The following is a 25,422-nucleotide window of genomic DNA, read 5'->3' on the forward strand; positions in this document are numbered from 1 at the left end:
CTTCAGCCCTGAAACATGAAGCTTATTATCTGCTCCACAAAATCTTTGCAACAGTTCCAGATATTTTATTTAGATATTTACATCCAGACCCTTTGAGTCTTGCTCAGCTTTCAGCCTCAGTCTTTCCCATTTCTTGTCTCCATTGCTTTGTTCTGAGTTTTGAGATTAGTTCTCACAACCTGCCCATGCTAGGCCATTCATTATTTTGTAAACCTTCATTGCCCTCTCTCTCATTCACCTCCTTTGTAAAGCCAATAGACTTTAGAATCCCTCCAGTCCCTGCATGGGAATATTTCCAAGCCCCTAATTGTTTTCATCACCAACTTCTCTTTCCCAGCTTTGTAATTCCTCCTGCAGATGCCAGAGATGGGTCTGCTTACATTTTTCCAGATGAAGCAATATCTGGGTTCTCTGTATACATTGCCAGTTCATTTTTCCTGCATCCTAATTTCCTGCTTTTCCCTTGTCAACACAACCATAGGCTGAGCAATGGTTTTCATTAGCCTGTATGTGACAACGTATTTCTCAAGGGAATGGCTGGTGCCACTTGAAAGTTCTGCACATTGTTTATGCTGTCTCTCTACCCCCAGCTTAGCTTATCCTTCAGTCTTCCATATGGAGTCTCATTTGCTGTTGTGGTGACTGAACATACATAGCTCTGTCAGATGTTCTTCACTGCCATCCCTGGTCCTGACTAATGCAAATAATTTGGTGCCATCTGCTCTTTCTTCTCTCTTGCTGTTTAGTCTTTTTGACAGATATTTTAATAAACAGATTAAGCAACACAGAACTGCTGCGCAAAGGGCTGGTCCAAAATTAACAAAAGCCTGAGTAAACCTATTGCAAAATTGTTTATGAAAACAGGGGAAGCTGAAGACAGATAGGCTGGTACATGCTGGATTATTTACATGGAGAACATCATGATAAAAGGGTCTTCAAGGCTCCTGGAAGGTCAGGAGAATGAGCTAAGTGATTCTGGAAGTGGGAAGAAATGTTTCATAGTTGTAAACATTGAAATTAGTTTCAACTGACTAACAAAGATGTGATGAAGTTGGCCGTCCGTTTTTTGCACAATTTGTCTGGGACTTGCAAATGGACAGGAAGGAAAATCCGGGAATTTTCCATTCATGGCTTCTAGCCCTACATAGCTTGGGAACTAAACCTTGCCTTGGTGTTGATGGAAATATATTGTCTGAATGCTGTGAGACATCCTGACTAGACCAGCCAAAGAAAGGGAATTGGATCTCATATTCACCTCTACAGACTTTCCTTACAGTCAACCAAGGCATCTCAGAGATAAAGGCAAAACAGAGTTTTGAGGCTGAGAGATGAAGGGGTGAGGACCAGCCCAAGGTCTTCTGCCTTTGGAAGAGACACAGTGAAGGGAAAGTCTGGTGGTGGGTCAGAGAAGCGAGGGAAGAACCTCAGTGTAACCACGAAACTGGGTTTCACGTTGAAGGCATGAAAGCAAATTTGTCATTAACATCTTATCCTGTCCTGGGCTCAACCAACCCATTTATCAACACAGCCAGGCTCAGTAGCCTTGAAGCCTCTGCTAACTGTTTGCAAGAATTAAAATCTCATATCTATGTCTTTATCTGAGGTAAGCTTCTGCCACACAATAAAGCTTTACCCTTTAGCCCCTCCATGCTTTCTTTCATAGCTTGTCTGTTACCTTGCCTAAGGCTTTTTGACTAGCTACGTCATTTTGACTGATTGCCTGTTATCTACCACTTCATGAAAGAATTTCCAAAGAAATGAAAGGAAAAGAATCGAAAGGAAATTATTGGGGCATTTTTCTTTCCTTGCAAAAAAATAATGTGGTAAATGCCCTTAGCTGTGGTTTCTGCTGATTTATTTAATCTTCTGTATTCTTCTTTAAATTATCATTTGAGATAATTCATAAAGTCTATGACTTACTTGGCTAAATTTTTCTACATTACTCTTACAGCTTTCAAACCACATATTTTGTATTTGTTGTACACCAATCCTCTGGAGCAGTGACTATTTCTAATGATTTTGCACAGGTTTTTTTGACAGCTTAGTCATTTCCCAAAATCAGTTCATTGGATGTAGCCATCTGGAGTTGGGAGCTTAATAATTTTTTTAAAATATCAGTCATCGCTGACTTAATGACTGTTTTTGTTCTTTTCTGTGTCATTCTGATCAGGGAGAAGTGTTACAAGGTAAAGAAGTTCCCCACTTTCAGCAATTATATTTTGTAGAGTCAAAACACTGTCCCTGTTGTCTTCTTTTCCTCCCTTAATTCTGGATGATCCATAGAACCCACCAATTGTTTGGTAGCTAGTTCCATTTTCTGATGAACTCAAAGAACTTGTTTCATTCTTTCCTCTATCTGCTCCTCAAAATTAATTTCTGTCCTTTTTACATTTCATTTTATTATTCGTATGATGCTACATAAAGGTCTTCTTAAATGTCAGATTTCCAAATTTGAAAGGTTTTTTTTTCACCCTGTTTGTCTTGAATGTCCTTTCTGTAATTTAACTCCAGAAGTTTATTTCTCACATTCTTGGTTCAGGAGCAGATCAGAAATGTATATATGCATTCTGGAAAACAGTGGTCTCTCAGATAACATCTATACAGTTTTACTGCTAGGGAGTTGATTAATTTTCTCACTGCTTGTGTCATACCCTTACTTTTTGATATCACATTTGTCCCTTGGACATCTAATGGTACACACTCACTTTCTGAATTTGTACTTGGATGTTTCTTAAGGCAAAGTCAAGATGTTTTTACCTCCCTCTGAATTGCTGTCCCACTGTGGTATTTGACTTGCTTCTTGATAGCTGAAGTCTCACATTGTTGTGACTTGTTACTTTTCCATCTCTGTCAATTCTGTGCACTCAGTTTCATAATTTCTCAGTTTTTCTCGGCCCAGAGACTAGTATAGAGAGGTCCAATAATACATACAGGTATTCTATTCATACCCATAGGATATCCAAGGATTTATATTTCTATGTTTTCAGTACTGCCGTCTTTGTATTCAGAATTGCTCTTTGTATTCCTTCTGTGGAAGTCTTCCCCTATAGCTCTAGTTCTGCATCTCACCAGCCTCATATTTAATTATTTCTCTCTGGACACTTCTAACTATTATAACATTATGTTAGTAATGTAGCATGTGCAATTTTTTTTATGTTTGTGGAACCAAGCTCTCTCTCTCTGTATAGTAAAACTCTAGTTAACATGTTTGTGGGTTTAGTTTTCTTGATTATATATACAGGTATTTCTAGGTTGTATTCCCAATGCAGAATCTTTTTCTTATTTGACTCTTCTATTTGACATAGTATCCCTTCAAGATTTGTTTTATTCTTGCTTTGGCCCTAATTTAGGTCAGCTGTAATCCAGTCCAATCCTGTACCAGTGTATTGCAGACATGGAAAACAGACACATCTATTCATGTTCTCAGTTTCTGCTGGCTTGCCCTTTGCTCTTAGTTCATGCAATATATCTTGGCTATTTTAGATGGTAGTTCTTGATTCCACTTTGTAAATGCTATCTCTTCTGTATCACTTTCCCTGCCTCAAAGCATTTTCAGTGTCTATTAAAAGTTTTACTCCTTAACTCTAGCTAAAACTTGGAGTACCCAAATACACTTCTCCGAATACCCTTCATGCTGGGACCTGGTTTAGCAGGAGTGGATTGTCATATGACAAAGGCAGAGCACCATAAAGTGCCTTCTCCCATTTTTTTGTCTCAAGTGGAAATGAAAATTGTACCAGTGTGTTGCAATCAGTTTTGTTCCTCAACCTTTTTACTCTCTTGTCTCTTCTGTTGTACAGATTTGTTGTCCTCAAATCTTCACACTTGGCTCCCTGTTAGATACTGAAAGAGGTGTAGCAAGTACACCTGGATACTCAGGTTTTGTTCTGGGGTGTTTAATTTACACAGAACTGCCCCTGGGAAATGTGGCAGTACGATTAGATGCATTTGATACTCAAAATGGATGTACACAAGAAGAACTAAGGAGTCAGTTTAAATCCAAAATACATGAGTTCAGCCTTAGTAAAGCCTCCCCCTGATGAAGGCGGCAAAGAAGAAATGGCCGTAAGGAATGGAACAAGTCTTGCTGGAGATTCCCACTTTCTGTTCTCAAAAGGAGAACAGAGAGGTAAAAACTGGAATGAAACCTATCCTGAGGGATGTTGTTAGACAGAAATGAAGTTGGGCATTAGAAGAACCTCTAAAAATGCCTGTCTTCAATGTGAATTTAGAAAATCAGAATGTCTAGATGCATGGACATGCTACTGGTGTGATGTCACATTTATCTGGAAGGAGAGTAAGGGAAAGAGATGGGTTCCTTAGGGGTGCCCACTTCAAGGAGTCTGTGAGAGTCTCCTTTGGAAGAGCAGGAATCAGTCTGTCTGTCCACACTCCCATATGGGGCTGTTCAACTCTCTGGGATGTCTGACTGCGTGACAGACTCAGCGAGGAGAGTGAAAGAAAGAAGTTCAGGGAAATAACTTGGTCACAAGGTCTCTATTCACTCATACCCAAGGCCTCAGCGGTGACGGTGTAGATCCAGCAGACATGACAAGCTGAGTCATTTTGGAAACAACCAGATCAGCTATAAGCTGTCTGTCCTCTTCTATGTGCTCCCCAATCAGGGGCATTGAGCTGTCCATCACCTGCCACAGGAGAAAAAACAACAGTTAGTAAGGTGGCTTCCTGCTGCCTGTTTCAACTCACCTCTTACATTAACCTGTTTTGTGTCTCCACATCCTTGCCAACATCTGGAGTCACCACTCTCCTCATGCTGAAAAATGCTTGACTTTTCCAGGCTTGGGATTTCGCTTAGGATTTTTTGGAAAGAGCACGTACTTCCCCCAACTCTCCATCTTCCTTCCCTTCACAGCTTGGGAGCCAAGCCAAGGCTTATGGTGGCTGGAGGTTTCTAAATCAACTAAATACAAACTTTCTCCTTCACATGTCCTGAGGAGATGCCTCTGATGGATAAGGACTCTCTGGCATTGTCCCACAGTATTTCGGGGTGACATTGCAATTGAAAGGGCCCCAGGAGAAGAGAAACAACATGTACTGAATCCTGAGGAGATGAGAGCAATGAGAGCTGGAGGAAACCAGGAGACATTTGGGATTAATGAACACAAAGCACTGTACCCTGAGAGCGAAAATAAACACCACAGATGTGTAATGAATAGGATGTCACCAAACCAGCACCAAGTGCAGGAAAATAAACTTATTCTCTGCTTGTCTTCTTGATAATGCTGTGATACAACTGCTTCCCAAGCAAGTTCTACAACTCTGCTGGGGAAAACTGGGAAGTGAGATCGTGGGGATGGGGGAAGGAAAACTGTTGAAGGGTCTTTGAGGTAAGAAATGGCCTCACAACAATAATACTGGAGGCACAGCAGACCCTCAGCTGTATAGCAGCCCCAAACACGATTTTCAACAGTTCATCATAAATCAAGTGCTTTGCAAACATTAACTAAATCCCACAGGAAGAACTGTACTCTGATGAAGTTAAGATTCAGCTGGAGTAAATATAATACTACCAAAATAACAGGGTTGGAAGAGTTTATTTTATTTTGCTTTTATTTTTAAAACAAACATTAAAATCCCTGGAAATGCAGAGTTGAAGGTTGAATTGCTCAAGAAAGGCACTGACTCACACTCAGATAACAATCGGAAGTGCACTCCACCCTGGCAAGGCTGCAAGAGAACACTCTTGGAGGGAAATGGAAAATTTTGCACCCTCTTTTTTTAGATTTAAAGTAGAGGAAATCAGTGAGGTGAGTTCACCGAGTTTGTATTCTGCTCTTTTCTTGCAGAATTATGGTTTTGTTTGATTTCTATGAGTGTCTTTTCTGAACACTAGAAGAGCTACCTAGAAAGTTTAAACTAAGGTACCATTGGAGAGTGGGTTGATGTTTATATCCATGGCCTACTTGGCCCAGGGGGCAAAAGGCAAAGGTTAGAAAATTGTATGTCAGTGTTTGGCAAAATACACAACGCGGCTTTTCCTTCCACTATCCATTTAGCTGTTCTTCTGTTGGGAGATGACGTGAGGAATGTGATGCTTCCTAACAGTGTCAGGGAATGGCCAATTCCCATCTGGGTCTCACTAGCCAGGGGCTCCTGGGGGCCCTCCAGCAGGTTTCTGCACAGGTTTCCCTCCTCTCCACTCCTGTCTTAAAAGGAAATGTGGCCATTACAGATCCCGAGAGAGAAGAGGTCTCCGTGTCCCTGCACGGCACGGTGCGAGGGGCCCGTGTGACCACTAGATGATGCCGTGTGACCACTAGATGATGCCGTTCCCCTGCCGAGAGTCAGGCGAGCCGCACTCCCGGCTCCCGCCCTCCTGGGAGTCACCGAGACACGGCTCTGGTCAAAACAGCCCGAACCTCGCTTTTAAAGGCCATCCAGTCCAGTACTCCTGCTATGAGCAGAGACATCTTCAATTAGATCAGGTTCCTCTGAGCCCTATCCAGCCTGACCTTGAATGTCTTCACAGATGGGGCATCCACCTCTATCTGCACTGTAAAAAATTTCTTCCTTATATATAATCTGAATGTACCCTCTTTTAGTTTAAAATCATAATCATTTTTCCTGTTGCAACAGGCCCTGCTAAAAGGTTTGTCCCTGTCTTTCTTATGGGCCCTTTTTACACACTGGAAGGTGCTATAAGATCTCCCCAGATCCTTCTCTTCTCCAGTCTGAACAACCTCCAGCACTCTAATCATCTTCATGACCCTCCTCTGAATCTGCTCCAACAGGTCCATTTTTTTCCTGTGCTGAGAACGCCAGAACTGATTTCCCCAACTCAAGGACTGCTTTTTCCTATTTCTGTGGTTGCAGTGGCTGAAGAGGAAGATGGTGCTTTATAAACCAAAGGCCCCAGAGGGAGTGAGCCCTGGAGCAGTTCCACCTGAATCAGTGAAGGTGCACCAAGGATGAGGCTATATGCTGTCCTGATATTCAGTGTCTGCCAGGGGGATGTGAGATGTGGGAGAGAGAAAATACAGGAGTGAACAATCACATGCACAAGAGAAGGCCTTTGAAAATGGCAGTGATTTCTGTGGGTAAAATGACACAGCTGGTTGCCACTGCACTGAAAAGATCATGAGATGTCAGCATGCCTGTCCTCCAGGAAGGGTGAATTGGTCTGGAATTGGGCAGATACAAATGCTAATTCTGAATAAATCAGCTGGCTGAGAGGAATATGTGAATTACAGACAGATTGCACTCATGCCTTCCTGGGTGATCACAGAACATCTGGGCAAGGCAAGAAGATGTCAGCACATATGGACCCAGCCTTTATAGCTGCCCAAGGTCAGTGGCTGCTCCTTGTGCAGCTGCTGTTGCCTGATAAGGTGTGTGAGGGGTGAAGGAAAAGTGCCCAGGCAGAGAAGAGTCTCAGAAAAAGACCACCCTGGTTGTCCCTCTGTGCCTTTCTGATGGTGAAGCCTGGGTTTGTTTTTTCACACTCTGATGTGCAAGAGTGGAGTGTTTAGGTGATTTCTAAGGAAGGAAGGAAGGAAGGAAGGAAACCAGCGATAGGACATATCAAAACGAATGGTAGGCAGTGCTGAAGGGATGAGCAGGGCTCCTTGCAGGGCAGCAAGGAGCATGTCTAGTAACACAGCTTAGCTGTATGGCAGTCAGGGTTTATCTTATGCTTCCAGGAGGAAGAATAAATCACATGGACCATAAAGAGGGAGAGGGGAGATTATTAAACCCTACGTGTTGCTGAGCTCTTTTGAGAATCTGGCTGCTGACACCAGTGGAGAACTTGCATTATTTTGAGGAATTCTGTTTGAGTGCTGACTACTTATGTTGAATATTTCCTCAAAGTGACAAAGTTCTTTAAAGCAGAGGAAAAAACAATTATCAGCATTTACTGTTAAATTCACAATCTGTTTCAACATGAGCCATGAAAGTAGTACGTAAGTGTGCTAATGCTTTGAAGGCAGAAACGTAACAGATCCTGCTGTTTGCCATGGGAAAAGAAAAGAAGGTGAAGTTCAAGTAAGAGCAAATACCATGTGTGCAAGATTACTCTGGTGCTGTTGATAACCCATCTGTCTTAATCTGATTTTGTTTGCCACAAACCACTGTGATAAATCTCAGTTCATAGAACTGCCCATCACTACCTCTGTGAATCTTGCCTGAAGAACTACTTTGCCCTGTGAAAATTAATTACTGCCTGCAATTGCATTGTGCAAATTCCTTGTTTGTTTAGCCTATTTAGGCATGCTTTCTTGTAAAATGTCACAGCACACTGTTCCTTCTTACCAAGAAAATACAACTGTCACTCTGTCAAATAACTTTTTTCTCCCACTATCAAATGAAAAAAGCAAAACAAGGGATCAGTTTCAGACAAGAAAAGTACCCCAGGAAGTTGGCTGGAGGCAATTAATTACTTATCTCCCTCAGATCTGCATAAAAAGGGGCCTGTTTGGCTTTGGTCTGCTCCTTATATTGCACTATGCTCCTTTTCCAACAATGTCCATCAGCCTGGCATCTGAATGCCTGCTAGATGTTGGTATATCAGGCCTGCTCAGTCAGGTTCTCCAGTGGGGTAATTCAGCATGACCCATCTGAAACTACCATGTTTCTTCTGATTTGTGTCATATTAGATGCATTGCTGTTTGCCTTGGTCACAGAGAGAGGAGCGTGAGCGTGCCTTTCTCCGTGTGCAAGCTGATGGTGGCTGCTAGGGTACGGATGTGCTCTTCACCAGTCAGTCACACACAGTGGCAGATGTGAAAACCCAGAGGCATACCCAGACAGAGGCATATAATCTTTAAGCCCAGAACTAGCTGTGTGTGCACGTACATAGGCTTATGTGCAAGAATATATGCAGGGATATGAAAACCACATATCACGTCTAACCATGTGTGGACACAATCCAAATGTCCTTACACTTGTCTCTAGCAAGGCTGCTTTCTTGCTCTTCCTTTCCCAGCTGCAGGGGCATAGAGATTTGAAAGTGCACAGCAGGGAAACAGTCTGCTCTGGGGGATGCTCCTCTAGGTGCTGATGAATTGCATACGGGAGCAGACCCATTAGCCCAGGCCCCATCAATTCAGGAAAAGACAGTGGCTTGCCAGCATTTGGTTGCTGGCAGCACGCTTCTATCACATGGCCTTTGACAGGTCACTGCTCCCCTCCCTGGGGAGAGCAGATACATAATGCAGGAATGTGCAGTCACTGGAGGGCTCATGTGGTTCTCATCAGCATCCCAACCCTCAGCGGGTGGGACTGCTCTCCCACACATAGCTTTCCAGTGTGTCAGCACCCCTGCATGAAGCCAATAGGCTGGCTCTGCTCGTCTTCCTCGGCTGGCCTGTGTTGGTGGAGTTTACAGCAGGTCAGAAGTTGTGTCTCCTCAAGTCACACACTGACAGAGGCACTTGCTTACTTGCCGGATTGTCTCTCCTCCAGGGCATTTCTTCAGTTTCCAGTTTGATTTTCTGGCCAGCTTTTCCTTCTCTGCCCTGTTAGGATGACCTGAGTGTGCTATTTATCCCACTTCTGTATCTGCCTCCTGGCCTGGCAAGGAGCACGTTGCACTTTAGCTCTCAGAGCCACAGTCTGTCCAGCTCTGAACACAAAATGGTGTAATACACATTGCCCATAGTAACTCTGAGGTGCTTTGTCTTGATGGCCTCTTACTGTAGTGAATGCAAAAAGATTTTAGAAAATACACCTTTTTTTTTTGTTTCATCAAGTTTCTCCTGTTGCTTTTTGCTACACTCTCACCATTTATTTTCCTCTTTTAAATTAGATACAGCTAGGATTTTTGTTTGGAAGTGACCGAAGAAAGGTTCATTCAGAGAGAAACTGAGGTTTTTAATGAACTGAATTATCTGCTGAGGTGGTCAAGCACTTCATGTCTCTCCATTTCCTTTCACAGCCCACACTGGGAAAGGAAGGCACTTCAACCCTGACACCTTGCTGTGTATCTGCTAGTTTGGCTGGGGCTCTGAATCAGTTCCTTACATATCAGTGGGCCATGGCCTGAGGATATGAGTGGGCACGGAGGAACAGAGACTGCAGGAGCACGCAGGGGTAAGTGAGTACGCTGGTGCATGTGAACTCCAAGGCAGTGTGCTTGCAGATATACTTCCCAAAGGAGACTGGCATTCAGGTTGCCCATGCTCTCACCTCAATGATATAGTCTTTTCCATCTTTACTGTGGACAGCTTTGACAGCGCAGATATCAAGACCTCCAAACATTTCTGCACAGGCATCTGCCCAGAGTCTGTACCTGCAGAAAGCACAAGAGCATGGCCTAGGATTAGCTGTCCTTGGGTAGTCCACCAAAACCAGCCACCCACCCCACTGCCCACAGGAACACAAAGAGATTTGGGAGCCCTTATTACAAGGTGTCCTTCATATGCTTTGCTAGGTCCTTGACTCCCTCTCTTGTGTAGGAGATGGAATAAGAAAAAAGAATCTTGCCTAAAGTTCCCTTCATTTCAGACTGATTCAATCCTGCCCTCAAAGCCACCTTAAAATGTTTCTTTCCCTCCTTGGTATTTACATCAGATCTCCAGTTGGTTGTCATTCAGCCAAGCTATAAATATTTAGCTCATTTAATCTCCCAGTAGTGTTGGCCCCTCAGCGTTTGTATTGGCTTTGCCTGAAAGCCCTCCATTATGCAGGCAGCTTTCTCCTGATAAGATGTCCTGGACATTAGGACTGGAATAGGATCAGAAAATGAGTGTCAAATTTAGTGAGGAGTAGCCATCCCCTCTCTGATCTGTAATGCAGTGGCTCCTGCATTTTACAATTTGTTTTCAATTTTATCCTTTTACAGTCTCCTGCCTCCTTCTATCCCTTGGGTGTTGCTCCTAGTCAGGCAGTCTCATCACGTGGACCAGGCACTGTTTGTTAGAGGGAGACCTACAGGCTGCAGCCCTTTTCCCTAGCCATCCCAGGATGGGAATGTGAGCTGGTGCCCCCTTAGCTATCCTGGTGTCAGAGGAGGAGAGAGAATGACAAGAGGCATATTATGGGGGGACTACATCCCCCTGCTGTGCAAATGAGGAGGGAATGAGGCAGCCTGGTTTTATTTCCTGTGCAGCTGTGCCGTGGTCCCAGCCATTTAAATAAAAATAATAATCTCAGAACAGCAGATCTGTAAGCAGGACTATGACAAGATGCAGAGAGGGGAGGGAAGGCCACAGTCTCATGAAAACACTGACATTTTGCAGACCCTACAGGGACTGAGGAAAGAGCTGTTCTGGCTAAAGAACAAATTTACGTCCTTGAAGCCAGCCAGAATCCCCATAGCTTTACAATATAATGATCAACTTGTGTGAACACTATGTCTCTGGGAAGAAGCAAAATTATGACTTATATGATTACTGGTGCTCTTTTATCCCTAATGAGGAGACCAAGTGTGTTCACCCTGGACCCCCAAGGAAGACAGTGTATGAGGAGGAGTCAGTAGCATAAGGAGGAGGAGAACTATGGACTTCATGAGCCAGGCAGGAGGCACAGAGAGCCCCCCTCACGCACTGTTGTGGCCCTGCATCCAGGGGCACCATTGTGGGAACCACCTGTGCTCCTGAGGAGCATCTCTAGGTGTCTGGGTTCAGCAGCCAGGCTCAGGAAATTGTTCATGCCAGAGGCTCTGATAGCTACACATCTTCAGTGTTTGTTGGTCATAGGTGAGCACTGGGAGCATCAGAGCTGCTGGGGTGTAATAGGAGTATTATGGGGAAGAAGAGCATATTTATGCACATGCACCAGCTGTTGCATTTTCAGAGGGTTACTGTCATTTCTCCATTACCTGAACATGTCAATCCCTTGTACTACTGTTCAGTACAGTAGGTAATTCAGGTTGCTCCTACTCATCAGAGCATTTGAGCACATTCCTGTCTTATTTCTTGCACTGACATCTCAGAGATTTCAACAGGGTTTATTGCATTTATGGCTGAGTAAGGCTAGAGTGGTTAATTGTGGTACTATGTCTACAAAACAAACCTTCAAAATGCAGTGTTGCAGGCTGGCAGGAATCTGAGTTTTGGCCCTACAACACTGCAATAAGGTAATGTCTACACTTCATGTCTCTAGCTACAGCTGTGTTATAAACAGCCAGGATGCATCATCATGTCCGCTTCCCTCAGTACTACTAGGGTCTTGCAGAGTTGCCTTCAGCATCTGATTTGGGGCTTGGCTTCCCTGTTTCACGGAACTAAAGGTGCAGAAGGGACCTTAGATGATTGCCTGCACAATTCTCTTGTTCCAAAGAGGAGACATTTCTTTAATCTGGTCTGAAAGAGGGCAGAGATTTGCCATCTCTTTCAGAGAATCAATTGCTGTGCTATGCTATCCGTACTGTAAGAAAATATAGGAAATATTCAAAGGAACCTTTTCTGCTATAATTTATTTCTTACAGTATTATACTTGTAATGTAAGTAGTGAGAAATGCCTATTAACAGGCTTTCATATATTTAAAGATCCTATACTCTTTTGTTTTTTTCATCTTTAGGATGAAGTGGTGTTCAGCTTGTGGGCAACTTCTTCCAGGTCTGTAGCAGCTAATGAAGGAGAGTGAGCCTCTGTGCTGCAGGCAGGAATTCATTGTGCTTTAGTCTACACCTCTACTGAGGTCTGCTAACTGAAAAAGGTGGAAAACTACATAGAACTACATAGAATTGTTGCATGTTTTTCTCAACAGTTCATTAGGTTTTCTCTGAACGTTCCTTTTATTGTCCTTTGGACTTTCTCCAGCTCCTTACTATTTGTCTTCAAATGTGGTACCTAAAACTGGACAGTAAGAATTAATCATGATCTTGACAAATTGAAGGTATAATCTGAAAAAATCTTAAATTCACTAGGGACGAATGCCTACAGGTAATCTATGGATTCTATAAATCTATGAATAATCTACTCAGGTGTGTTGGAGAAAAGTGATGAGAACAAGTGTTAGTTCTGCAGAATAGGAGTTACAGCAAAGCATGTTACCATGAGTCCCCTGTGTCAGGCAGTTGCAATAATAGCAAATATCACAGTGATTTGAATACATGGAAGTAGCATCTGCAAATTTTAGTCTGTGAGACGCATGAGGGAATTCTTCCTGCTCTGTTCAGCAGTGAGAAGACCTTAGCTAAGACAGCTGACCACTTTTGTGAGCCTAAAGCAAAAAGTGCTTTCAGCACTTCAGCTGACAGTTTTTTTCCTCTGTTAAGCAGAAGAAAAACACTTTTCTGTGTCTGCCTCTCATTAGTAATGCACTTAGAATAACTTCATGTAACTTTGTGTTTTGTGCTTTGACCTTTCTGATTTTATCCCTACATGTTTGTACTGGTGTGCTTGACCTAGCATGCTGGTCTTGTTTCCTGTGGTTACATTCACTAAAGATCTAATGATTTAGCAATGTTGGTTTCTAGCTGTACTTTCAGTCTGTTCTTCAAAATAGGACAGTTTGCCTTTGTGTCCTCAGTATTTTTTTAAGAAAACACTCGGTCTTTTAAACTCTTTATCCAGCCTCCCAGGAGACCTCACTTACCAGTTCTCTCAATTAGCCAAAGCCGGAAACACAATTCCTCCCTTCTAACCCAAGAATAGCTAATACTCTCTTGAAACACTCTTCCTTACCTCTCTGTCATTGCAATCTGTTCTAGCATCGCAGAGCCTGTGTTTGCCTTCCAGTTTCCAGAGATGGAAGTCCTCCTAGGAAAACAAACCAAAAACACAACCTGAACATGAAAATAGACTCCTGACCCATCCTCCCGCATACTGTAGTCCTCATTCTTGACTCTGTGCTTGTACAGGAGGGGATGAGGCGAGGTTCTTCCTCCCAGAAGCCTTTCCAAATCCTTCCTGAACAACACTCCATACAGGGTATGTTGTTCAGACTCATGAAAAACTGACTGAGGATTTAGACAGAGAAACCTCCAAGGAATCTTGAGCACACATCAGGCTCTGTGAGTACTTTCTTTCTTTATACATCAGACCTAGGGGAGCTGAAATGCGTGTAAAAGATCTCTAGAATAATCATCCTTGTGTTCTGCAATGGGTAGCATCCTCCATCCACAGAACAGAAACTCTCCAGGCAAATATTTGCTGAGCAGTGTCACAAAATATCAGCTCTGACATTCTGAGTCTACTTAAATTTGATTTCAATTGTACTTCTGGGTCCACTTCAATTCGATTTCAGTGGTACTGATGTCATAGGATATATTATCATACTGTCTTTTCACTGGCTTTTCATTGACCTGTTGGTGGCTCACTGTGTTTGGACTTAGAGAATTTCTTATTTCAAAATCTTTGGAGTTTCATTAGCTGCAACTCATAGTTAATTTCCAAAGAATGTACTGTTGCTGGAAAATTCTAGGTTTCACCATCACTGTCGGGGTGAAAATTTTCCTTTTCTTGACTTTAGGCCCAAGGCAGACTTTGGACAGCCTGCTCTGACAACACTCCAGATAACCCTTCCATAGTGTACAAGCTTGGACAAGTCAGCAAGCTGACAGGATACATCCAGAGAGACTCTCCATGCTGAAGAAGATTTAGGTAGAGATTTATGAGAGGAGTATGAGGTATGAGCCAACACTTCAATATGGAGGTTGTGGGAGCCCTTGCTGCCAGTTCTCTCACAATTTCAGCATCATCTGCAAAAGACACTGAATTTGCAAAACTATGTTCAGCAGTGGTAATACTGATGTCCTGCTAGACTATAAACTTGGATCATTACAGCTGACTGCCTAAGGTTCCCCTTTACTCTTGTGAGAGACACTCTGGAGTGCTTGTTGCAATTCTCCTCTAAACTGGTATGTATAGTTGCTGTGAAATTTAAATTATGTTTGTAACCATGTTTAAAGGAGTGGAGTGAGTGGCCAAAGAAGCATGTTTACTGTGTCGAATAACTGTGCTTCCATCTAGTTGACTTTTGGGCCTGTGGCCTCCACCCAGCATCCATTTTGCTTCCATACTTTCTAAGCGAAAGAATGGATTCCTCCTCAAGCTTGGACATTCATTAGCCCTTTATGGCCTGCAAGGTCAGTGTTCAATCCTCAGCCTTTCTTTCTTTTTTGATATGGGATTCTTAGGATTATGTTTTTCAGTTCTGCAGTGGGAGGAACCACTCTTTGCTAACATGTATTTTTAACAGAAAATTGCCCTGCAGCAGCAGGGGATATCCAAAATCCCACTAGTACTGGTGGAAACTCCTGGAGTCTCATTAGTGACATGATGATTTGACATCGGTGTTTAGAAAATGTACCTGGCATACCAAATGTAAGGAGCTGTGTTGTCCCTAAGAAAAGGAAACCACAGCTTGACAGTTTTACAAGAAAATTTGACATGGGAAAGCTCCCAAAATAAGAACTCTGCTCAAGCCATTGGGCTGATTTGTTGGACTTGTTTATGCCTATCCATCTCGAGCCAATTTTGGGCATAAGATTTAAAATATATCTCTCTGCGGTATTCCTAACTTTCCTGTTGGGGAACTTTGCTGCTTTGAAACTGTAGAGTTTTATTTGAAGCCCACTGGATCAGACACCAAACCCTACACCACAGTCAATGTCACTCCTTTCCAAGCATGTCCAAGCAGTTCAGGTGTCAGCTGTGCCCCCAAACTTACAGAATCACAGAATCACTGCATATTCTCAGTTGGAATAGACTCAAAAGCATCACCGAGCTCAACTTCTGGCCCCGCACAGCACCATCCCGAAGAGTCACACCATGTGCCTCAAATGCCTGCTGAACTCTGTCAGGCTGGTGCTGTGACACTTCCCTGGGGAGCTGCTCCAGTGCCAACCACCCTCTGGGTGAAGAACTTTTTCTGATATCCAACCTAAACCTCCCCTGGCACAACTTTAGGCCATTTCCTTGGGTCCTGTCACTGGTCACCAGAGAGAAGAGATCAGTGCCTGCCCCTGCTCTTGCCCTTGTGAGGAAGCTGTAGACTGTGATAAGGTTGCCCCTCAGTCTCCTGTTCTCCAAGCTAAACAGATCAAGTGACCCCAACTGCTCCTCATACAGCTTCTTTTTGATTTTCTTTTTTGTATTGTATGAAGTGAAAAAAGAGACTGAAGACAAAAATTTTTCCTAAGGATGTTCTGCCTCAAACCCCATTTCCTTCAGGGACTGAAAGTCAAAGTGCTTCCAACTATCCTAAGCATCAGGGGGCCACACAATGTACAGTCAGTGTCTTAAAAGAAGGGACCCCAGGCTTTTAGAGAACAGTTGCTTAAACAGATTTGTGACCACAACACCTTCAGCATTGTTTAGTATAACTGAATAAATGAGCAGATCAAGAGTTGTTGGTGTCCTATACTTACCGCTTCTAATCTGGGCCGCTTCTGTCTAAAAGTAGCTCTAGTTTAGACACAGTTGATATGGTGTCCCCTACAGATCACATTGTATTGCACTGGAGGTGACAAGGTCAGAAATCCCACTCATGAAACTACAAGGAAGGGTATTACTCTCTAACTAAGAGCTGGTGGCAAGAATATCCCATGCCTGAAAGTCAGTAGCTGCTGGCTTAATTCAAAGTGAACAACATTTCATGAGTCTTAACTGGAAATGATCCCCCTGTTTGCCTCCAGTTGGGGTGAGAGTGGAAGCATAATTTCTGCCCCAATTTTGCCTGCAACATGAGCTGTTTTCATGTTTTCTCTTCACCACTATTACAATGGCAGTCAAATACACTTGGTGGAATTCTAGGCATGTATCATACGCTGCTTATCTGCTGTTTTCAGACTGGCCCAAGGCATGGGCTAAGTAGGAGTTTGTTAGCAGTGTAAATCTGGAGTCACTGCACTGAAGCCAATGGGAAACCGAACTGAAGCCTTGGGTCATGGGCTGGAAGGAAGTGCATTGAACATCTGGGGCAGGGAGGAATGCATGAGTCACCCTGCAGCATCCTCCCTCTTGGCAGATGCTTGGTGCAAAGTAAACATATTCTGGAGAATTTCGGGGCAGTCTTTCTCAGAAGAAAAGGGGCTTTTAAAGTCTATAAGTGTGGGTGAAGGTATAAAATTACTGGATAGATTCCATGGCTCACAGATCAAAGCAAGTCACTTAGTATGATGCTACTGCAGATGCTGGAATTGCCTTTAAGGCTGAGATTTGCTAGCATGACTAATGGTTTTGAGTCTCCTATTTGGGACATCAGTAAGAGCTCTGATATTTTGGGTGCTTTTACCTCTGTCCTTGGACATAGTAGGGACTTATGTATACCATAGAAATAACCTATTTTGTCTAATGCTGGTGTGGAAGGAACAGTCCCTGGTGGGACTGACTATACCACTCTCCCAAGCTCACATCCGTAAATGGCTCTCTCAATCTAAGTCAGCCTCCTGGGTTGGCAAGTTACTGGGTGAATCTTGCTGTTTGCTTTCTTTGCTAAGGAGCTTCATTTCTCATTAAGGTGTTCTCTGTTCATGACCATTTACATATGAAAACATTTTTTCTTTATCAAACAATTGTTCGCGCAGCTATATTCCCAAGTGGGATTAGGTCTTAGTGTGACTGCTTTCTTTCCTGAATCATCTGGTGTTATTTCTGATCCCTGCGCTGGATGAGTGCATGGTGAGTGCAAATAATAAGTGAGGAGAAAATATGGTCAGGCTAACTTGGCCTTTGTTTCAGTTAGAGGCAGTTGGGGAGCAGGCTCTGGAGCCAAGGCTGGGTGTGTTGGCAGGAATAGGGAATTTTAATTGATATTTTAAACCTTCTTTCCTTTGGCCAATTTGAGTTAGACTCTCTGAGATGTTAATATAATATTAGGCAACTGTGCTATTGTTGACCTGATTCAATTAAAAATACATTTTCTCTCATTGAGATCACATGAAGTAGGTAAGTGTCCCACACATCCTTCCTTCCTTCCCATGAAGAATGTGACTCAGTCATTATCTAGTTTTCTTAAACATCTCTGTGTTAGGAATCCACCTGGGAATTTTAGGCAGTTATAGCTGAAAAATACGTGACTGTGTACATTTGATTATCTTGTTTAACTATGTTTCAGCAGAACTACGGCCTGGAGGTTTGTAAACATGGACCCAAGAGTCACAGTGTTGTAGGTGTTAGGTAATGTATACAAATTACCTTGCGACCTGAAGAATGTACTGCTGGAGCTGACTACCTGTCCAGGATTCTGTGGCTGGATAAGGAGCTTCTGGAGAAGCTGTGCAGTGTGGCTTTTTTCATCTATTGGTTTGTAGTAAGAAGAAACAGGTGTCTTACTGACTCATGTGGTTACATCTCTAATTGAGTGTGGTGACTACTGAAGTTTGGCTGAATGCTTTTTAATACTTTTAAACATACCAGTGTTGAAGATCGCTGTCATGCCACCTCCCTCTCTACCCCACAGGGCAGGGAGGAGTTTTGGGGCACCCTCAGAAATGTCTCACCTCCTCTCCATCCTTTGTATGTGTCAAGGAGCGCACATGCAAAATGCCCACAGAAACCCTGCGTGCTGCCCCATCAGAGGCTGTTCGTACCCGGTGCTCTGTGCTCCTCGTGTGACTGTGGTGCTGTGATCTCCAGCTGGGGAGAGGATAGGTTGCTGCTGTGGGCTGAAGGATGGGATGCTGCTATGGCCTGGACACTCTAGGGCTCCAGGAGTTGCAGCTGGCTCAATCTTTTTTATTTTTTCCCCCAGGTGGAAAGTGGGTGGGTTCAATTCCCACGAGAGGGTACTTGGAACTGGAGGATTTTGCTGGGAAAGATGAGCCCTTCAACGACAGGATGGAGAGGTGATGGCAGAGCACAGTAATTACAGTGGGAACTTACTGAATCCCAGAAGCAGACAGACAGAGATTTACATTCCAGAAACAATGACCTGACAGTGACTAATGGAGAAGATGATTGGTGGATGAAGAATCTGGGTTCAGAGGTGGGAGGAAAACAGCACGGTTATTCTTCAAGGAAATTAAGTCAGCTACCTACTCCTGCCCAGAGCAGACACCGACTCAATCACATCCACAGCACTGTCTCGTCCCCGTCTCGCTCTGGCATAGCCATGCACTCACATGTAAGCCTTGTAGTTGCTGCCAATTTTCTGGATTCGGATGTCATATTTGGAGTCAATGAATGGCTCGGTGGTGGCATAGGTTTTTGCCATGGCTACTATGCTGGCCATGTCCCGAAAGTCGTGCTGGTTCTCAACTTTGACCTTGATTATCAAAATCCAGTGAAAAAGAGACAAGAACAAAAAGAACAAGAATACTTTGTGAACAGAAGTCATCTCTGCACCTGAATAGCACAATGTTAGTTATACCTCGCATACACACAGCTGAGGACAGAGCAGCGCTTTTGTGATTTAAAGAGAGAAGTTCCCCAGAGCAAACCAACCCAGAGTAAATCCATCCCATTCTCCTTCTTCATGCACCAGCCCTGGTAAACCTGGCACCAGAGAGGCAGCTAGACCTCTGCCCAAATGGCTCTTGCTAATGCTCTTTGCTTTTAGGAGCTCCAGAAAAGTATTCAATCTCTTAAGAGGCATTACTTCATTCAAACTTTGGAACTGCTATTTCCCATGTTGCGATGGATGAAAGTAGAGTATTTTGGGTGGTCAGGAAGTACAAACCAATTCCAGGAAATCGACATGAGAGCTGGTTGTCTGCCACCTCTAGGCTTCAGTTCCCTGGCGTTTCATATTACCCTCCTCCAGACATTCTTTGAGGAATGGTGCAGGTCTCTTGACTGGACACAAGCTCTGAAGGAAAAGGATGTCTCTGGGGGAGTTTGTGACTCTTGGGGAGATTAGTGTGAGTGTGAGGCAATGGGCACGTGGGTAGGAGAGCTGGTTGGGTGTTAGACTTGAGTCGCACTTGGAAATGAAAGAGCAGTTGACTTATGAGCTACAGTTTTTCTGAGAAGATGGCTTTTCACAGATCTGTGTCCAGTTATGGGAAATGCTCTGTATCTTACTAAAAAAAACCAAATGAAATGAAGAAGGACCAAAACAGCAGTTCTAATGATATAATCAAACCTCTGCAAAAGCTCATCGATTTGGGAAAGCAAAACTGAGCAAGCAGGTAGCAAGAACATAGTGGACTACTTCACCTCACTCATACCTGTAACCATGGCCTTTAGTGTATTGGCAAACACTTGTTTGGTGCATCAGAGAAACCTGTACAAGTCTTGTTCCTTAGGGCTGGACATATGCAGGAAGGGTGGATTAATTTGTGGAAAAAAGACCAAGACTGTATGAAAAGGATAAGCAAGTGACTGACTTTCTTTACTTTATTACCCTCACTTTGTATTGTGGTAATGCTTTGAGACCACAGTTGGGGATTGCAACCCTGCTTTGCTAAGTGTGCACTGATAGGTGACAATCCATCAGTGTCTTCTCCAGAAGAGTTTCCCAGTTGCATCACTGTGGGTTAATGGAGGGTGATGCCAGACTGTGTGGAGCCAGCTGAAGGAAGCACATGCAATGGTATTTGGTGTTTCTTTGCAAAGAACAAACAAGTGGCTTTATTTATCCGCCTTCAGCCATGGGAGGGTGGGAGCCATCTTCACTAGGGAACAGACAAGCTTGTTGCTAACCTGTTTTACTCTGTTTAGAGGGTTTTGTGTAAGTGCCAGTTTACGCATTGGCCAAAGATTCGGCCACATCCTGTTCCAGAAAAGCTCTCAAAAACTGAACAGTTGTGGGGGAGGTGAAAAGTGCAACCAGTTTCACCCGTAACCATTTCTAGATGCCTGAGTAGGAAAAAGAACTCTCTTTGCTTCTCCTGTTGCTGACCACCAAATACCCCTAGTCCATCTCCCTTTTGCTGTGGTGAGGGCTGTGCTCTCACTATCCAGGAACTGCTGAGGAAAGGAGCAGAGGGAGATGACAGTCATCTATGGGAAGGGAGGGTACTAACAAAAAAAAAAAGGAAATAACAAACACAAAGGGGATATGTAAGGCAACCATTACACGGCATCCAGGAGGAGCAGCCTTGCTCTAGGCTGTGTTGTTTCCCTCTCTGTCTGAGTGGGGATGTACAGGGCGGGGTGAGGTGGTAGGAATGCCCTGGAGGCAGCAGGGAGAATGGGAGAGGGAATCCAGAGCTTGGACTTGCAAAATACCAGAGGGAACAATGCAGGCTGTGTTGGAGCTGAGTATTTTTGTTGCACTGATAAGAGCTGCCCTGGGCTGAATGACATCAAGCAAGAGAGTCCCACCCAGATGAGATGATCGAAGGAGGGACTGCAAGGGCAGGCGGCACTGACACGGTGTGACAACATATTCTCCCGGACTCTTTTGGGAGTGAGAAAATACAAAAGCCATTATATAATGACCTACTTGGAACAAGGACATTTGTGGGATTTGAAACAAAGTGCTGTGCTTGTGCAACAGATGTCTTTGGGCCCAAACAGAAATGTTTGCATCCTCAGCCCAGGAACATTGGTCCCAGAGCAAAGGAAAGGATGCAGCTTCCCCCTCCAGACTGGAATTAGACCATATTGATATCGCTAGAAAGGCGCTCATCTTGTTAAATGTGACTTTTCCTCAAAAATACAGCATGCTATGGAAAGGAAGGGCCCATTTCTCCCTCCTCTCCACCACCCCTTCCCCATGGGGAGAGGAAGAAAGCAATAGAGAGTGTTCTCTCTAATGTCCCTGACGACTTTTGGCTGGGTTAATGAAGAGGGGGGACTCTCCAAGGACACAAAGTAAGAAATGAAAAATGAAGAAAATTACTCCCACCGTGCAACACCACTGCACAGTCCTCAGGAAACAGCTCTGGTATCTTCCCTGGCCTGTACCAGAGTACTTCCCATGCACTTTTCAGAGGAAGCAACTCACAGAAATCCCCTTTTAAGAGATCACAGACTTATTTCCCACCAGGCATCAAAATAATCACCACACCAAATCTGAAATCTGAGCCACCATTTGTTAATTGTTAGAGCCAGCCAAATTTGACAAAATAACAGCCGTGTTCTGGGTTAATGCTGGTTTATCCCAGGGTACAGTTATTACTTCATAAACAGGAAGCGCTCAAGTTACAGTCAAATGAGATTTATTTTCCTGCTTTATCTATTGAGTCCATCATTTTATTAGCTTTCTACTTTTAAATTTTGTATAATTCATTTCCTCCTGCCTTTTAACCCTTTTAGATGTCAATAAGGTATCCATTCTCCCAACAGAAGAAAAAATCTCAGACATATAACCAAAGCCAGGGTGGATGTAGTGTGACACCAGAGGGCATTATTTAAGAAGGGACTTTTAAAAATCATTCCAGAGCAAAGTTACCAATTTACCTAACAAGAGACAAATCTGTTTTCTAAAATGGCAGGTTGGACAATACACGAAACTGATAAAAGAAGTTGGAAAGAAACCAACAGGAAGCCATTTTTCCCCCTCTCTCCCTTTTATTTTGCAACCTTCTTAGGATCAATGCTATATCCCATTAACTGCATAGAGGAGTGCAAACAGTGAGTACAAACACAGCCCCTGCCCTGGCAGCCTGTTTGCTTAGCTGTGCTGGCTGTTTGAGCAGCAATAGACTCATTCTGAAGCCGTAAGTTGCTGTTTGCTGTAGTGTTTTAGTGACCTGTTAAGAAGGGTTTGGGCCAGTGTGTTGACAAATGCCTTTTCTGAGTAAGAAAGCTCCCTGGGATAATTTCTCCTTCCCTTCTGGCTCTCTTCTCTAACACAGGCACCAGTGATGCCCTAGCATGCTCCCTGTTGAAAAGGGGAGTCTGGCTGGATTGCTGGGGACATGCTTACACAGATGTGACTATCCCTTTGCCCTGTGGTGGCATCTCAGAGGCTGATACTGCATGACCTGCATCTGGTACCTGTTTGCGTCCTCAGCCTGCCCAATAAGCACTGACCTTTCTGGCCTTGGCTGGAGAGCAGTCCAGGGGGCAGGTCTGGAGGAAACATTCTGCCCCAACCCTGCTGCAGACCTTGTTTTGAGGCCTTTTTGCAAAGCAAGATTTTGGATGGGTTCTGGCAGTGTTAAAACCCCAGTGTAACAACTTCCTGGGCAGTCTGAGCCACACCTGAGATCTGTGTGAGCATGGGTTCCCTCAGGGTGGGATCTATCTGGGTAGAAACTTCTGCTTCCTCTGTCTCATAGTTCCCTAATCTGCTGCCTCCTGTACATCCCAGATGTTCCTGGACGCCAGGGTCCCACAGCTACGGCACTCCTCCCTCACCTTTAGCCTGAGCACTGCAAGGTATTGCTCCACAGTCCCCTTTTGCTTTCATTATGTGGCCACATGAAAAAATAATCGGGTTAGCCAAAGTGCCATAATTATCTTAATCTGCTAGGGCTGCCCTAGCCTTGCCTTTCTTGAGCATCACCCAGTCTGAACTCTGCCTTCGAGGTTAACTCTGCCCTACAGACTACACACACATCACTTCGGAGATAACTTGCAGAAGCACTTTGTGTGTCCAAAATGAGGTTAGAGCCAGGTTTGGCTGGAAGGTGGGTGTCCAACGCTGAGCCAGGGCTGGGCTTGGCAATGTGGTGTCTAACTGAGGCTTGTGAAAATGCATGGTCTGAGTGTTTTCCTCCAGAGGAAGTGGTGCGGCCACACAAAGCTTGAGATTTTTTGTCTATCTTGACCTGCTCTCAGCCTTTCTGTAGAGACCTTACCATCTTGGGATAGTGGATCTTCAGGAACAGATCTGTGCAGATCGTTTCCTGAATCTCTCCTTTTCTGTACCCCAAATTATACTCCTCTTCTCAGAAAATACCCAATCCAACTGACGCGCAATCAGTTTAGGCCTAATTTTGACCCACCCCAAAATAGTAAAGTCACACTGGGGTCTGCATTTCCTCATTATCCTCACACTGAAGTTCCCCAGATGCTGTCTTTAATTCATTGAATGTTCCTAAAACAGAGCCCAGGTCCTGGCTGCTTTGATCCTTGGTGCCCTGGGTCAGTCACCGTTTCCTGTGTCCAGCAAAAGATTTCAGACTGATGTGCAAGAAATGTGGATGTTTTTGCTATTTTCATGACATTTGGAACATCCTCACTCATGAGTCAGCGGGAATTCAGTGATTGGGCTGCTCTGTTGTGCATGAATGTTACATGTCAAGTCATTATTTGTCTTCTCTAAAAGAAAATATTTGTTCCTTGACAAACTGAGGCAGCCCTTTCCCCTTCCTTTCCTCTTTAGCACACTGGATTTTCAAAGCTCTCACTTTTGGAACATTCTATTTCCAGTCCCGAGAGAGACAAGGTGACGAGCTGTCCTTCCTGATAAAAACCTTGCAGTATTTTTACATTACAGAGTGGCTCTGTTTGGTTTGTGCTATATTTATACCAGGGAAAAAAAAGAAGCAGAGAAGTCTTTCCCATCCAGTAAGGGAGAAAATAACTCTGACCATATTATTATGAACAACAAGTTTTTCTTCTACAATGTAATAAATTCATCTAAGCCAGGATTTGTACTGGGAAGGTGTTTTCATAATTATGGGGCAGGAGGGGACAGGAGGTGACTCTTAAACGGACCTAATTCGAGAGGTCTAAAAATAAAGTAGGAGTAGCAAAAAAAAAAAAAAAATTGATATAAATATATGCAAAGTCACGTGAACAGATACTGGTTTTACTCTCTTTGTAGATATGGCAGTTGTTTCCTTCTCATGATCTGATCAGGAAGAGGTGAAGAGGCTCTTTGAGTGAATTTGCAGTACTGGGCTCTGTTCCTAGGGCACTTTAGGGTCATGTTAGCACACAAATGGCAAATACTAACACACTCAGAGCTTTATTCTTTTCCATGGGCTCTGGCATTATGAGATCCGGAGTCAGGAAGAAGTGTTATTCCTTTCTCACTGCAGTGCTCTCCCTGTTCAACAGAGACCCCCAGTCACTTCTGGGGTAGGTAGGCTCAAACTGCACAATGCTTAAAAATGCCTTGACCTCTAAGGAACTGCTGGGTAGAAAACAGTTCTGTTCTGCACAAGGAAAGACATCTCCTCTCAGTGTCCATCCACGGTTTCCCTGGAAGAGCCCTTGAGTACTGTTGAGCCTGTAAGTCTGGGCAGCTTAAGTGCAACATGAGAAAGGTCCTTCTCTGCTGACTCCATTGTAAACAGTTGTCTATGCAGTATTTCTACAGATATTTTATTTGTACCGATACTACACAGGGCCAGCAGCACAGAGAGCACTTGTTATGATCTTCCAGTGCCACCGAAATATGAAGTGACTCCAAATTTTGGAAGGAGGATAACGATGATCATTGGAGGGGCTGGAGGGGCATGTGTTCTGTTTTTAGATTAGAAGATTGTCTGTTCCTGGGTGAAGGCTATTACTGGTGTCTCTGTTCAAGTCAATAGAGGGGCTGTTGTTTGTGCATTTCTCAATGGAAATTTCAAAAGATGCCTTTTACTGCAAATTTGTTTTCTCCATCTCCATGTGCACCTCACACGCACACATCATTTGGCAAGAGCCCTTCTTTCACCAGTGGTATACTGCCACCCCTTTTGGTTCTGACCTTGAATAATAGCTGTTCCTCTCCCAAGCTAAAGA

General features: G+C 43.8%; 1 protein-coding gene across 2 annotated transcripts in view; it reads right to left on the minus strand.

Moving 5' to 3' along the window:
- The window catches only part of SYN3 (synapsin III), a 188,597-nt gene that overhangs the window by 7,463 nt on the left and 155,712 nt on the right, over positions 1-25,422 (minus strand). For both annotated transcript variants that reach the window (XM_032107131.1, XM_032107132.1), the window contains 4 exons: positions 18,972-19,114; positions 13,591-13,665; positions 10,147-10,249; positions 4,512-4,646 (listed from right to left, as the gene is read on the minus strand). In XM_032107131.1, the coding sequence (XP_031963022.1) occupies positions 4,512-4,646; positions 10,147-10,249; positions 13,591-13,665; positions 18,972-19,114 (456 nt within the window). The remainder of the gene's footprint in view (positions 1-4,511; positions 4,647-10,146; positions 10,250-13,590; positions 13,666-18,971; positions 19,115-25,422) is intronic.

Source organism: Corvus moneduloides, chromosome 4 (genome assembly GCF_009650955.1).
Source record: "Corvus moneduloides isolate bCorMon1 chromosome 4, bCorMon1.pri, whole genome shotgun sequence".
Classification (NCBI taxonomy): domain Eukaryota; kingdom Metazoa; phylum Chordata; class Aves; order Passeriformes; family Corvidae; genus Corvus; species Corvus moneduloides.